Source organism: Pelmatolapia mariae, linkage group LG7 (genome assembly GCF_036321145.2).
Source record: "Pelmatolapia mariae isolate MD_Pm_ZW linkage group LG7, Pm_UMD_F_2, whole genome shotgun sequence".
NCBI classification, from domain to species: domain Eukaryota; kingdom Metazoa; phylum Chordata; class Actinopteri; order Cichliformes; family Cichlidae; genus Pelmatolapia; species Pelmatolapia mariae.
Window position 1 is genome coordinate 56,701,148 of NC_086233.1, and position 16,322 is coordinate 56,717,469.

The 16,322-nt window shown below is 41.8% G+C and overlaps 1 protein-coding gene across 2 annotated transcripts in view; it reads right to left on the reverse strand.

The window, feature by feature from the left end:
* Positions 1–16,322, reverse strand: part of polr3b (polymerase (RNA) III (DNA directed) polypeptide B) — a 28,344-nt gene continuing 12,022 nt past the window's right edge. For both annotated transcript variants that reach the window (XM_063479907.1, XM_063479908.1), the window contains 18 exons: positions 14,566–14,682; positions 14,343–14,477; positions 13,126–13,287; positions 11,626–11,826; positions 11,174–11,336; positions 9,528–9,681; positions 9,288–9,362; positions 8,912–9,010; positions 8,683–8,810; positions 7,406–7,615; positions 7,137–7,295; positions 5,153–5,270; positions 4,896–5,038; positions 2,769–2,872; positions 1,422–1,588; positions 787–900; positions 524–697; positions 1–354 (listed from right to left, as the gene is read on the reverse strand). In XM_063479907.1, the coding sequence (XP_063335977.1) occupies positions 225–354; positions 524–697; positions 787–900; positions 1,422–1,588; positions 2,769–2,872; positions 4,896–5,038; positions 5,153–5,270; positions 7,137–7,295; positions 7,406–7,615; positions 8,683–8,810; positions 8,912–9,010; positions 9,288–9,362; positions 9,528–9,681; positions 11,174–11,336; positions 11,626–11,826; positions 13,126–13,287; positions 14,343–14,477; positions 14,566–14,682 (2,553 nt within the window). In that variant the 3' untranslated portion in view covers positions 1–224. The remainder of the gene's footprint in view (positions 355–523; positions 698–786; positions 901–1,421; positions 1,589–2,768; positions 2,873–4,895; positions 5,039–5,152; positions 5,271–7,136; positions 7,296–7,405; positions 7,616–8,682; positions 8,811–8,911; positions 9,011–9,287; positions 9,363–9,527; positions 9,682–11,173; positions 11,337–11,625; positions 11,827–13,125; positions 13,288–14,342; positions 14,478–14,565; positions 14,683–16,322) is intronic.

Below are 16,322 nucleotides of genomic sequence, written 5' to 3' on the forward strand. Positions count from 1 at the left end.
TGTAAGAAAAACCATCAACTTATTTATTATGTACACAAACAGACAAAGAATAAACATAAAAAAAGAAACAGGAAAAGAAGTTTTCACATTTTAAACAACAACAAAAATAGTCCTGTTTCAGCTTCTTTCTGCTTGTTTGTCGCTCGATCTAACGTTCACAAATCAACTTATAACTCTTGCTCTAAACCTGTGACTCACACATCCCGTCTCTGTCCCTGTCCTGCTCACTCGTTGTAGCGCGACAGCTTGAGTCGAGGGATGATATTCATGGACTGCAGCTCCTGGAAGAGCAGTTTGCAGGCGTAGGGGATACGCAGGGAGGAAACGTGGCAGGACGACTTACAGTAATGACACCTGAAACACGGAAACAGAACAGACGTTTATGGACCACCCGGATTACACAGCTACCAAACTTTTTTATTCACTGTGTAAACTAAAATATTTCCCCTTCTTTCAGTTCATATCAATGTGCACCAGATCTTGTGATGCCCCCTAACATGTTTCACCAGTAGAAACAGCTTACCACCCAGAGTATCCCAACAGCCCGCACTGCCCACACACGTCCACCTCGAAAGCGTCGCTGGAAATCATGAGGCGCTCCAGGAGCAACATGCTGGCTCCGTAGCCGATCAGACAGTCACGTTCCATCTCACCCAAACGCAGACCTCCATCTCGGGAGCGACCCTCCGTAGGCTGCCTGTTATCAGGACAGGTGGATACGCAGAATTTAATTCAACACTTATAGGCACTAATCAAATCTCAACGTCACCGCAGATGAGAAACTACCTGGTGAGAACGGCTCTGGGGCCTCGGGCTCTGGCGTGCATCTTGTCAAGAACCATGTGCTTCAGTTTCTGGTAATACACAGGTCCAAAGTAGATGTAAGCCTCCAGAGGTTCTCTGAGGGAAAAGCAGGCGTCAGGAATTATGTGCACATCAGGCTAACACATACATTACATACACATATAAAATCTATCATTTTTTGTAATAAAATAGTGGATAAACAAAGCACGGGATGATTACAACAAAAATCTGCCTTCTTTTTGGACTGCTGGTCCATAAATTTGAATAAAGAAATATTAACGATGAAAGATTTTAATCTGTACACGTGATCTTTGCCTTCAGACGGCAGATTTTACACAGAAATTAAATTTACTGTTTGCATACAGCAGGTGCCGGATGGACAGGCACTAACGGGGCCACTATGACAATATGCAATTTCTGCATAATGAAAACATTCAAGCTACTGTTTAAGAACTAACATTGTGGTGATAAAATGTTAACATCACTCTGAGAAATGGTTTTTTCACAGCATTAAGAGAAATAAGACTTATAAACAGTCATGAGTAGCAATGCAAACACTTGTGTAGCAGCATTGTGTTGTGTGTGGTTATTAACCTAAAACATCCTCTATTAATTACCCAGTGATGCCTGAAGTGACGTAGTCTTTGCCCTGGTAGTTGTATCCATAACGGATGAGATCCTCACACACATCCTTCACCTTGCTGCCTCCGAAGGCTGTGCCATAGTGGAAACGCCCATCCAGGACCCCCGCCTTCCCAGCCAGGAGTTCAATCAACTTTCCCACCTGACGAAGTTCAGGAAAAGAACAGCAGCTCTGTTCATTACACAAATCTTTTTGTGCTTTACATCCTCTCCTGGCACTAAATGTGTATATTAAGGGTGAGATTAGATTACACATGTACTCCTCAGGGTTGGTGACAGCAGTCCAAGGATGGCTGAGTTCAACAATTCCACTAAGATTGCACTCAGAGGACCCCTGACCCCGACACACAAAGGGAAACACCTACTCTCATATCACTCCCAGGCCACAGAAACATCCTCTGGAGCCAAGCATTTCTGAGCCTTTTCCATGGAAACCAGAGTGAGCAGCAGTAAAGATCATTCAGGTTTTTACAGTGTATGAAACAGAGCCAAGTCTCATGTCATTCACATTCATCACCATCCTACAGTTCACATGTACTGGCCACGTTTGATAAAACTTCCACACACACCGCTACAGGCGGTGGCCTCACTGGCAGCTGTCTCCGCAGCAACAAATATCTGTTTGTGAACAGTGAGATTGCTGCTTAACGGCGTCAATGGACGTGTGCTCTGGAAGCCAATGATAACCCAGAGAGAAGAGGAGCGGGGATAATGAGGGTTTTGTCTCAGGAGAGCCGGCACAAACTTATAAAGAGCGACAGCCACAGCATCCTAGGTGACTCAGACTCAAGTCGTAGCAAAAAGAAGAAAAAAAAAAGACAACCCACAAATAAAAACCAGAAGCACGTCCTCAAATTAGACGGCAAATAAGCAGCTTTTAACCAAGAGAAAAGAAAACTTAACCTCCCTGACAAATGTTACAACATCGGAGCAGAAATGACAAAGCCAGTGGTGAATTAATAGCCCTAAAAATACCATGAATAATATATTATAAGTTCTAGCTCCAGCGAATGGGTTGATCATTAATGATTGGATCTTGCAAGATGTTTAAAGGTATCACTTTTTGCCTTTGGGGTCTTTTAAAACTTTTGAGAAAATAATCGTTTAATCAACTGTTTAGCAAACGTATCATTATCTGCAGATGATATTTCACACCGTTTTCTGACATTAGGGTTGTTTACGGTTTAATTTTTTAAATTTCTTCCCCTCTGGTTTATTTCTAAACAAAACAAGGGAAAAAAAATGCAAAAAATACTTGGCATATGAATCAACAGAGAAAAATGTTGCAGAATTTGAGTTTCCACAGCTGCGAAGTGTCGCACCGTCATTCTGGAGGGATATCCATGAGGGTTCATGATGATATCTGGACAGATCCCTGTGTCACAGAACGGCATGTCCTCCTGTGGGACGATGAGGCCACAAACACCTGAAACACACAAACACACACACACAAAAAATATTAATGCACACATATGGCAAAGAGAAAACCAATCAGCTTCCCACATGTGAGGATCCGAGGCTGTACTTTAACTTTACAGCAGTGTTAACACATCACTTTGGCTGCACAGAATGTGTAATTGGCATTTTATAATATTTTGAATAGAAAATGTTAAATAAAAATAAAAGTGATAAGTTTTAAATGGCTGCAGTTTTAATGTGGTTTTAAGGACAAAAAATCTGACTTTCTGACCTAACTGCAAGCACCAGTTCAGCAAACTTAATAGTGTTTGTGCTGTGGGGGCTCTGTGTGGACCACTGGCAGAGCATGACATTTCCATACTCATGTGGACAGACAGGGACCTCTTTTGACTCGCATGATGTGGGGGGACAAGCACCCCTGGTAGCCAGGAGTTTAAGTGTGAGTGCAAATGTTTACTGAGGGGCCGAAGCACTCTTCCTTGGCCATGGTAAACAGATTGTAGGTCCATTTGCAAATGAAAAAACGAAGAAAAAAAAGGAAAAAGGAGTGAAGTGAAGGAGAGCAGGAAGTGGAGAAAGGTGCTTAGCTGGACAGGGAGACTGGGATTACACACCCATGATTTTCAGTTCAAGTCAGAGGAAGTGGAGGGGATCAACTCGAGAGGAGAAAACGAATCAGTGCACGTGGGAAAAATTCACTATTAGCCGACCAGTCAGCGACGCAGCTGACTGCTGATGCCTTACAGGATGTTGCAACAGGATGTTGACTGGGAACAAGTGCGGCGATTAACAGGAAAGTCATCCAACGGCAGGAAGAAGGTGAAAAGAAAAGAGAAAAGCCGGGTAAGGCAGGGCCAGAAGAAAGTATAAAGAGAGAAAAGGCATTAAGAAAAAGGCTGATTATCAGGTTAAAAGTACTGCAAAAGAGGAGTGGGAGGAGGAAGAATGAAGTTGGAAAACGGTGGAAAGCACCAGAGAGACACTACCAACAGCAGACATCCTTGGGTGTTGTTTGTTTTGTGTGAAAGTAAATGATAAAAGAGGCATGAAATCAGCAGAGAAAGGCAAGACAACAGCAAGGGTCCAGAGCCCTCCATCACAGCTCATACAGCTCCACAGTGGCGGCTCACACAATAGGCCCCTACTACTAACAGCCCGTCCGCCGCCTCCCCCACCTACACAGCTGTGTATGTGTGTGTGACCGGTAAATAATTAACTTATTCTGCTCTGCTGACCAGGACTTATGAGAGTAGTCATGAGAAGCTGGGCGATCCATCACTGCAGGCAAATTCACTTCTAATTAAACACTTTTATATATTGATGAAGAAATAATGAGTTTGTTCCTTTCAAATTACTCATCAGAGAAGAAATAAATGGTTGTTTTTACAGAGAGATGACCACAGTGAAGCAAAAATGTAGATAAAAAGGTTTACTTTTCCTCTTTGAGGCAACTGTGATTAAAACTAGCTCCACATCAGCTGCACATCTGGGTGTCTCCATCCAAAACTCCTCCAGCTAACCCCACACTGACCCCTCTCCTTGTCACTATCTGAGACAGAAGACATTGTCCCATCCCGAGCTGACCGCCCAGTGCCCACCATGTTAATGAAGAGAGTAAATTATGCATGGCGCCAGTTAGCTTTTTGATTAAAACATCATACTAGCCCTCTATAGGGGAGGTGCTGCAAAACAATAGAGGCTATAAACACTTTTTTCCCCCCAGTAGCACCAGAATACTGCTGGGGTGTAATAAATTTGCATAGTCTGGCACAGGACAAAGAGCCAATTAATTGAAAAGGCTCTTGAAAGATGAGAACAGGGGGGCAGTGACAGAGCAGCAACTAGTGGGACTTGACTCAACAAATGCTCCAGCACGGTGAAAGATTTTCCTCTTTTTGTCCAGGCATTTACAAATCTCTCGCAACAGGTTGAAAACCCTAACCCTCTGTACTCTCCCTCCAGCTTTGAGCTCAAAATCTCTAGGCTCTGGTCTCACAGAGCAGGCCTTGTGGCTGTCATGGGGTCGGCACCTTTCTGTCCGTGTCGACTGCTGAATTTGTCGCCTATCTCCGGTCTCCTGGTCTGCCTCAGGAGGATCTTGATGAGGAAGGCGTCTTCAGCATTGGACGAGATCATGACCTTTTCGATGTACGAGTCCGTTGACCCCTTATAACTGAAAACAAGAGAATTCAAACTGAGTCCCGTTTTTCCCTCTACATAGATATAAGAGCTGAAAAAAATAGTTCCACAGTGATGTGTGTGGGCGTGGTGCTGGGAGCTGACTCACCTGATGGGCACGTCTCTGTACTGGGGCTGGCCTGGCTGGGTACTGCCCTCCAGTGGTGTCTGTGTGACAGTCGGCATAGATTTGTTCACCAGCACCTGCTTGTTCTCCACTCTCTCACCTGAAGCACACAAAACACATCAAAGAGTCTTAGACAGACTGACCTACGTAGACTAAAGGCCATTAAGTTCTCTTTAACTTGTGCTAACGTCAAATCTTTGACCAAAAACAAAAGAACAAAACCAAATAAGTTTGTTTTCAAACTTATTTGAGCTCACACATGTGGGCTCTCAATTTAAAACTGTATTTAACACAGTTTTAAATTGCTGGTTACCCGTTTTGTTTTTGCTAGCTTTGTTTACATCTGCTTTCTTCAAAAATGTCTCTACTGTTCTGGTAATGACTTTGAATCGCTACTAAAACCATAAACTGTATATGAAAGAGAGAAACAAGCTCTTTGATGTCCATGCCCCTCCAAGGTTTGTGGTCTCCTGTGCTATTTTTTTAAACTAAATATGATGAATGAGGAGTGGATCCGACTGAGAAGTGATCCGCACGCTAGAGCCCGACCGATACTGGAATTGATACTGAAATTTGCAGATTTAAAAATCAGATATATCGGACGATTTTTTTTAAATGCACATGAAACAAAAACATTTGCCTCATACTTGTTATGTGCAGTAACTTATGTGTCCTTACCAACATAATGTTACAATGCAGGTTTAAAAATAAGTTTGGTTTACTTATTCATTATCCATCTGACTGTGCTCAGATCAACTGGCTGTTTTGTTTGTAGCATGTTGCCAACAGGGAAGTAGCAGAGTGCCCTCTAGTGGACAAACTATGCAAAGTCAACACCGATAACATGGTTGAAGGGTGTTTTTTTCTGTTTCTTCTTTACTGTTAATTTATTGCCTGACAAATGAAAATTACTATATCAGCAAATAGGAGCTTTATACAAGTTGGACTCTGTTGCTAATACAGGATATACAAACAAAAATCAACTTTTTGAATCTTAAATATTATTTTCATAATAAAATAAATCACTAAACTTTACAATTTCTCCAAAACTGCAGTAAGTCACAGGATGCTTTTAAAGGGGTCTGCCACATGAGGTACAATTGATTAATTGAAAATAAGTTACTGTACACCCACCTTTACATAATAACGAACCAAAAGCAGATGCAACAGATTTACATTACAAAACAAACGTCAGTTACTTACATCATTTTTCAGCATGTTTATAATGTCACCAGACAACAGGACCTTCGTTTCTTTTCACCCGTCTCTACAATTTTTTTTGTAACCGCTTTGATCCTTTGCTCATACCGAGGCTTACAATTCATCTCATGGCTGCTGGCCGGCTATAAGCTCTGGACAGCTTCAGCTTTAGGCACTTTCTCTTTGTTAACTCCTTTAAAATGTCCATATTGAGCTTGGTGAGGGTGATTTAGGTGCCAGATTTGGTTTGTTGTTACAAACGATTTTGTGGTGGTTCCCCCAGGATTTACTCTGGGAACTGTGTGCTCACTCACAGTGAAGAGCTCAATAATGGCCACAGCGAGTGTGTGAGCAACTATTTGCCTGCGCTACTGTGCATGCATGAAATGGACTGGCTTGTAATCAGGCATACGTGAGACCGACCAGCTGAGAACACTGAAATTGGTCAATTCCAGTCCCCAGCTTTTGATCAATGCAGTTGATAATCCACACTTGTACTGTATGATCCTATTTTCTTATTCTTCTTCTTACTAATAATATTGATGACACATTTCTAACTGTTCCAATTGATGAAAAAGTATGGAGATATGTAAGAAGTGGTGTGTGTAAATATTGCAAAATGGGCTCTCTGAGTGAAACATCAGTAAGAACAAACTCCTGACCACTATTAATGACACAGATAATGCTCACAAAATGAATGCCACAGAAGAGGCGGTTAAGGAGCAGCGAACCATGCTGGATTTGCTCCAGTCCTGCTGGTACTGACCAGGGGAGCAGATGCCATCAGCATCCAGGATGTTGTGCCTCCAGATGGGTTTTCGTGTGGCAGCATCCAACATGGGGCCCATCACCTTGTCGAAAGTCTGATTGGTGTAACGCCGCAGTATGCATTTTGCATTTTTGTAGACAAGGCACCGTCCAAATCCTGTTTGGAGACACATTTACTGTTACATTAGATTTTCTACCTCCTATTCTGGTATTTTGTTGCTTAAAAACGACTACACAGCAATTCTTTAAGTTGGACAGATCTCACACCTCTGTCCAGTGAGGCTTTGTTGAGGACCAGCGCGTCCTCGATATCATAGCCACTGTAGCTCATCACAGCCACAGTGGCGTTCTGACCAGCCGGCAGCTTCTCAAAATCAATCAACTCGATGGTTTTTGTTTTGACCATCGGCCTTTGAGGATAGGCCAGCAGGTACATCAGGGTGTCGATGCGGTTCCTCTGGTTGTAGCCGATAGTCCCTGGAGAGAACAATCACGAAGATCAGATTTTAAAAAAAAGAACTCAATTTTTAATAAAAACTTATATATAACTCACTGTATGTCTGTAATCTAGTGATTTAGGGCATCTATAAGAAAATATATAATTGTCAATAAATCCATTTTTAGAGGATTATAGGTGTTACTTCCTCCTGATTAGACCTCTCTTATATTATGGCCTAAAGTCTGGCCTCCATGGAGGCTTTGACACTTGTCAGATGATACTGCTTCACAATTAAACTGCGTGTGATAACAGGGCCGGGCCACACAGCCAGATTTGCACATGTATGAGAGCCGTCCATACAAAACAGACAAGGCAGAGAATATTGGCCCAAATATAGTTCCAGTCAGTGTTTTTGTAAAGACTGGGAGGGCGGGGAGGAAGGAACAGATGAAGGTAAAGTGGAGGGGTGGGGGCGACCGCAGTCCTTACGAATGTTAGCAGGGCCGTTTGGGGAAGTTCTGGTTACCAAGGAGCTCCGGGTGCACACTCAGTGGTCTTTTGCAGCTGAGCACACTGACCCCCCGAGCACAGCCAGAGCAGACACAATGAATTGCTAATGACACTCTGGGTGACTGGCAGGGAAAGGGCCTCTGCACACACAGCACAAAAGAAAACCTACGCAAGCTCCCCATGTTTGATGTTCATACTCACACACTCTCTCACACACACACACACACACACACACACACACACACACACACACACACACACGAGACACTTAATCACACATACAAATGCATTCTGACAAGAAGTGGTGCAGGAGTGGAGTTTTGGGGGAGAAGAACCAGCAGGCTGCTTGTATCTATACCATTTGTTATTCTAATGCCCTTTTGTATGATTTTAACTTGTGCAAATAAAAGTGCAAACTCTGAACCAGCAGATTTAGGAGGCTTAGGAACACCGTTCATGTGTTCATGTAAGATTAAATTACTGTAAGAGGCCGTGTTTGTGTGTGCACATGCAGCTGTGGGGAGGATGTTTGAGAAAGGATTCGAGATCCTTGCAGTTTAATGACCTGTGTGCTACCTGCTCAGCCCACTCTTACCCATTGCCTGCTTGCCCATAGCACACTGGTATGTGTTCCTGGGTGACTGGTTGTGGTGGGGGTAGGGAATGAGGCCGGCACACACTCCGAGCAGTGTGAAGGGCTCGATCTCCAAGTGTGTTGTGTCTCTAGAGAGGTTTAAAAAAAAAGAGAGAGGTGGTAACTTACTTGACATAAACCTGAACAATCTTTTCGTTTTACTTAAATCAGCTTATCATGTGCCACTGACTTGTTAATCATGTATTCATAAAGGGCGATCTGACAGTCGTTCTCCTCGTTGACATCCAGATACTCCACCAGGCCTTCATGTAGGAAATCCTCAAAAGTTCTGAAGTAAATAAAGTACAGAAACTATTAATAAAATCTACTGTTTGGGAAGTGCCTGTATGTGGTGTGATTGCAGAGACACCCTGCAATTGTGAGGACACACTCATAATTTCACAGATATGCACGATACTATCCAATGACTTTTGTTTTTCAAGCAGTTGTATAATTGATGTTTATTAAGTTAGAAAATAAGCCAATGTGGTGAGTTTAAAAAACAAAACAGTAACTTAAAGAGCTGCTTCTTTAACAGCAGTCACTCTCTGCACTCCTACCCTCACCTGTAGCCCTGAGACAGGTCTTCGATGTGCTTGTTTTTCACCATTGGAACTCCCTTCTTTACTATGATGTATGGTCTGCAGAGGGAAACACAACAAAACAAAGCTGTGTGAAAAACATTCTTACAATTAAAGAACTCAATGTTACGCTAATCAAACACACTGGTGTGTAAAGATCTTTAAGTATTTATTCGCAGCAAACATTTATTTCCATATTATGCTATTTTTTCTAAACTTCCGCACCTGCAGAGTCGTCCTCCATCAGATGAGATGTAGACGCAGCGGTCGCTCAGGTTTGTGGAGATGGACACAAACTCATTGATGAAACCCGCCCTGCGCATCAACCTGAAAGTGTTGATCAGCTTCTGATGGTCTCGGATGACACCGAGGATGTTACCTGTGGACATAATACAGATAAGGAGGATAGACATTAAATATTAAACATATTTTTGGGGTTAGAAGACTGATGTGCTGAGCTAAACACATTCTGACTTTGCGTATTCAGTAATCTTTAAGATCCAGCAAACAATTGTTACGCAATTGTGATGCAGCGCGCCAAAACAGGCTAAGACCAATTTTTTAAATTTATTGATGTTACAAAACCCTTTGATAAGAAGAACCCATTATATTAATCTTCCTTTGATTATTTTATGGGACTTTTTCACTTCATTCTTTCAAATTCATGTCACTGGTCACTTGTAGCACGTTTGTCAATGTTGAAAACATCTGATGGATCACAATGCATACAACACTATTGTCACAGCGTAGAGACAGAAAATTTGCCAGCATCATTGAGGAGCGACATTTCACTCTCTGACGAGCCAGGTAGCATCTGTAGGTGTGTGGCTGTGATGAGTGAAGGTTTTCCCCTCACAGCAGAGATGTTTGCTGGATGTAAACCCGCTCAAAAGAGTGCACTGTTAAATGTAGTTTATGCCTTAGAGACTGTTCAATAACAACATCTTTTGACATAGTTTTGACAGATACTGCAGTTAACATTAGGGACAGTAGGATTGTTCTTGATTGCATCACTGCTTGGTTGTTTGTGTGTGAAGCTGTTTAACCTGCTGCGTCCCATTTGTTTAACATTTAGAGTTCACATTAATAAACACATGGACCAGTTGCTTTCTCAGTTAGTCAAATTATCAGTAAAATGCCAAAGAATAGTAAACCACATAACAATGGCCAGAGTACAATAAACACCTGTCTGAAGCTGTTTACCATCATATAAAAAAAACAAGAAACACCGGCACATTTGAAATCTAAGAGGCTAAAACAGGACATTTATGGGATTTTTCCACAAAAAAGCCACGACAAATTATTAGTCAGCTGATTTTGGTTAAAATTCAGACTTTAAATGCAAAGAAGGAGTGAAGGCGGCATTTGTAAGACACCACAGCTTACTCTGGAAGAAACGGAGCTCTAACTGCCTGTAGGGGTGTGTTCATATCAAGTCTGACAGACAAATGACTGGAGAACAGAGGAGACACTGTGCTCTGCCTCTGTGTGAGGGCACATTTGCACTGAACACACTCTGAAGGGCTTTGACACCTGCTGCTACCAACTAATTAAATGGTATGGCAGCTAATATAATTTGACAGTTATCAGTGGCGAGACAAACATATACAGTAATTAAGGGGCCAAGTTTTGACTCAAGAATAATACCTACTGCTGTCGTGAAATGAATGAATTATCAGCCTCACTGTGAAATGCAAAATTACCTTCTGTAAACTAAACAGAATATTTTTCCCTTCATGTTCATAAGCAACACATTCAAAACAGGGAGGATTAAGACTTTCTTTTCAAGCGATCTAAAGCAAAAGCCTCCGGTGTTAATTCTCTCTGTGTTTATTTATTAATTAGGCTCCACTGCGGAGGAGGAGGTTTACCATTGAGGAAGACGAGAAACACGCTCGGGTAGGAGAGCTCCTCTCCACACAGCAGGTTCACATCTTCCACCCCGAGGTTGAAGGCCAGCTTGATGATGGGACCGTCCTCCATATCGGTGGTGATGTGCGTCATCAGAGCTAAGTTCTTCACCAGACCACAGGCCTACAGATACACATATATAATCCAATATTATCCTTGTCGAAATACATAATAATACAGAAACAAGAGTTTTTCTAAGAGTCTCAGTGTCAGTAACTTTCCCTCCAATCCCCATTTAGAGGTAGATCATTATCTAACCACCACAGGGAGAGTTATAGCATGAGAATAACTCATTAAAGTGAAAAAGAAATTGCTGACCATGATTCCTATATATAACAGTACATGTGCCACAGCATATTAGCCTTTGAGAAACCTCCTGGGCCATCAGGTGTGGCTGCCGCAGCACACTCACCTCGCCCTCAGGGGTGTCAGATGGACACAGCATTCCCCACTGTGACGGCTGCAGGGAGCGCGGTCCGCTGACTTTCCTCGTCTTCTCAAACTGGGAGGAGATCCTGGTCATCATGCCAAGAGCTGAAATGTAGGAGAGACGAGACAGGACCTGGGTGACTCCCTGACGGTCCATCTTGAATCTCTTCAGAGACCAGTTACCCTGTTGCAAGAAAACATCAACACCATTAATTACATACTGCACAGTAAATATTACTTGGTACACAACAATTTATTGCTCATTTATGCATTTTAATGACTGAAAAGCATCCAAAAATGGATGCTAGAGTGTGCCAGTATTAGCAACTATTCCTAAGTGGTGCATGTTTCATTTTAATATTACAAAAAGTCATGCAATGACTCTAAATTAAGAAAGAGACATTTCTGGCTTAAATTCTGAAAGCGGAAGCAGGATTTGACTCTTAATGTTGTTTTAATATAAATCTATAAATCTCTATCTAAGTAACTCCTGCTTTCTAATTTTTGTTTGAACAGTGACCACTTTATTCTTCTATTACAAGTACATCATGAGAAAATTTTAAGTTAACACTCACATAGGAACATAAACTGAACCTCTACTTAATTGGAGGCACTACAGTTGATGATGTCGGTACGCCTGATAGTTTTGTTTTGTTTTTTTAGCTATCATAAGCATCTTTAATAAATATAATAAACATTTTGATATGTTAAATGAACATTTCCCTTGCATGTCTGTTTCTTTCGGCCTGCAGCTCTATTTATCCATCAAGTCTGTTTTGCAAGCTGTTTGATGTCAGATACTGACTTTAAAGAGAGTCCAGCCAGCAAGCAATAAAGCTCAGCCGACCAGGACACCATTAATACTCATATTTTAGTTTTTTATGTTCAATATTTGATCAACCCAAAATAAAAGATGAATGAAAATAAATTTGGTCCATTTTTGTGACAAAGAATTTCATGTCCACATGTTTTGCATTACAGTGCTGTGAAATTTAACTATATATCATTTTAAAATGATCACTAATAGCCTATTTAAAGTTTTTCTTTTTGTTTTTATTAGTGCGTACTCAAATATGGGATTTTTTGTTCTTTAAACCTTAACTAGCCAATGAACAGACATTTTTGCATGCAGGCAAATTAGAGGATCTGTAACTTACTTTTAATAGTTTTCAGCTATTTATATTTAAACATAAAAATAAATAAACATTAAAAAAAAGGTTTGAAAGCGATGAACCTTTTCTAAAAATATATATCTTAAAAGTGTCTCATATATGAAGCTAAAATTGTCATTATATATGCAAAAAGTTTGGACCATAAAATTTTGATTCAACATGCAGATGGTTGAGCAGAAAACTTTCCAGAATGTTGTTTGAGATGGAACGACCTCCTGAGTTAACACGGAGCTAAGTCACAGAGCATGGACAGCCAGTGCTCTCAGCCAGATGTTTGTTAGCACAGGCTATAGCAGCCATGACTTGCTCACCGTGGATATTGCATTGACCATGCCGTTGGTGATCTGATCCTGCCGCATGTGCTTGACCACATCAAACTGAGCTGCTCTCTGCTTGGGGATGATCTGGTCTGCGATTTTCTTCAATTCGGCGTTAAACTTCTTAAAGAGATCTTCAAACAGCAGAGACAGGAGCTAGAAAGAAGAAAAAATGCAGATGTTTTTGTTTGGTTTTTTTTAATCTCAAATCTCCTGGCACGCAGTGGCAGTTCAGGTGCATCTACTGCCAGATGTAATAACCAGGTGTGCCAGATCACAAGTAAGCCAGGTCCCTGTGGTCCTCTGTCCGGTCTACAGGAGGCAACCTCTCTTACAACCCCCACCCAACCTGTGCATTAGCATACATCAAAACAAACAGGCAGCACTGCTTGAAATTAATAAAGAAATTAAGCTTCCATTGCGCAGCCAGGCCAATTAGTTGAATGTCAGGGAACCATAATTGGAGAGTGAGGAGATTGCTGGCGTTGTTAGTATGTAAGCCCCCTATTGAAACAGGGCTCTGTGCTACCCCCTCCCTCGATCCCTCCATCTCCTGCTCCTTATACAGAGCAGGTTGGGGGGGAAATTAAAGGCCTTAAGACAGCAGTAATTACATTATCAGAGCCGGGCCTGCGGATTAGCTCAATCGCTCCAGTCAAGGCAGCATTTCTATTGTCACGGTGCTGAAAAATCCCCATGCTTCCACAGCCTCGGGATTTTGGTGCCACCGCATATCTCTCTCCTGACAAAGCCAGGCTGAAATACTAGCGGGGGAAAGGAGGGGGGTTCGAAAACAAAACAGGGAAAAACAAAGCTGAGGGAAAATAATGAGAGTCTTATTAAAAGAAGGTGGCAGGAACAAAGGTGCAGGTGAGAGATCAGGCCTGGAGCCGGCGCTGTCCTCTGGTGCAGCGCTGTGATCCCTTCACACTGAAGCACGAGTGCTGGTGTGTTTCTGCTCGTATGTTATTAATAAGCATCAGGCATGTTTTGTTTTCTAGTTGTTTTATGAGTAAAGAAAAGGAAGTAAACACCTTTCAGCTCACAAACATGAAAAAAAAATCAATAATCATTTAAATAAAACTTTATAGTCTGAACTGAACTCTGGCTCATTTGGTTTTAAAGTCAAAGAACAAAAACAGAACTGAATGCAGCATTAAATAAAGGCAGTGCAATAAAACCTCAAGGATGACAGGTGCACAGAAGCTTACCTGTCCAGCCAGTTCAAGACGTTTGTTGCCATAGTAATCTCTGTCATCCACCTTGTTATCCCCTTGAGCCAGGATCACCCGCCGCACCATCACGGCCAGGTAAATACACTTAGCCCGAAAGTTAAACTCTTTCACCTGGACACAAGTTATACAGTCTTTACAATTGTCGAGTAACATTTTAGTGTGAATGTCAGTTATCGTGATGAGCATTCTGTTTACATACAGGCACATGTGTGAGAATGAGAGATGCTAACAGCTCTCTGGCCTCTTCCATCTTTGTTTTCTTGGGGCCTCCCCACATCCGCTGTCTGCGCACTTTATTCCCAAGATACCTCAGGGCCTGAAACAGAGCAGCCAAACAACATTTGATTCAACCTTTTGAGGAACATAAATATTTTTACCAACCCCCCTCGACCTGACCTCACTGATAATTAAAAGCCAAGAAAGCCTCGACTCATCATCACCACCTCAAGTCTATTACAGTGGAGTCTTTTCAGACATAAAGCAGTAGTAATTCACTGTCTTTAGGGGAAAAAAAACACTGTCATAGACATGAATTAATAGATTATATTTAGTGACCCAAATGAAGACAAAAGACAAATTTACTTCATTAGTTACACTTGGTACCTGCTAGCACCAGGTTGGATATTCTTTTGCTTTTAAAACTGCTTCAATTCTTTGAGAGACAGATTCAACAAGGTGTCAGAAACATCCCCCACATATTTTGGTTTATATTGACATGAAAGCATCACACAAATGCAGCAGATTTGTCGGCTACGCATCCACGATGTGAAACTCCAGTTTCACCACATCCCAAAGCGCTCTATTCGATTAAGATCTGGTGACTGTGAACTCACTGCCAAATGCAAGAAACCAGTTTGAGATGATCTGGGCAGCAACAACCCAGAGGAAAGCTGCGGTTTTTAAATGATGCTGAATTAGTACAAGTCATGCCAATAAAAAAATCCCCCCAGCAGCAGTCTGAACTACTGACACAGGCATGTTGTTTAATCCGAATTCTAACCCAATCTTAACGTTGCCTCAAGGTGCATTACATAGTAAGGTAAAGACCCTACAATAAGACAGCGAAAACCCCAGCAATCAGATGATCCCATATGAGCAAGCGTTTTGGAGACAGCGGGAAGGAAAAAACCCTTTTAACAGGAAAAAACCTTCAGGCTCAGGAAAGGGCAGCCATCTGCCATGACTAATTTGGGAGTGAGGAAGACAGGAGGAGGACAAGGACACACTGTAGAAGAGAGCCTAATGAGCCAACATTTTTTTAATCTTCTACTGTCAAGTTCTAATGACTCTTTGTGAACTGTAGCCTTAGTTTCCTGTTCTTGGCTGGCAGTAGGTGTGGTCTTCTGCTGCTGTAGCTCGCAGCACTCATGCTCTTCTGGTACCTTAGGTATAAAGAATGGTTATTTGAGTACTGCCATCCTACCAGCTTGAAGAAGTTCAAGTTCAAGTCAGCCGCTTGAAATGCAGCTGACTGGATTGTTTCAGATACATACAGATGGTTGTGTGGAGAAATCAACTTTCTTCCCCATTCTGATCCTCAGTTTGAACTTCAGCAGGTCGTTCTGAACAAGTCTAAAAACCTAAATTCACTGATTTGTTGCCATATTGTGTTAACAAGCAGTTGAGCAGGTGTTCCTAATAAAACTGTGTGTATATGTTACATCAACTGTCAGACCAGAAACGCACCATGAGAATCAGTTAATTTTCCAACCAACAAAAATGTCCAAAACAACAAATATAAATAAATATTAATATAAATTAATGTTACAGTCTCAAGGAGATATTTTGTGTAAAAGATCTGAATTTTTAAACAGAGAACGGAGAAACGTGTATCGGACTCTTGGTAGGTCAAGTGAACCACAAAGGGCACAATGTGCACATCACCCACACCTGAGTAAGCGCCCAGCCGGAGTCCTCAGCAGAATTACAGCAAAGGTCAAAGGTTAATAAGGCTGG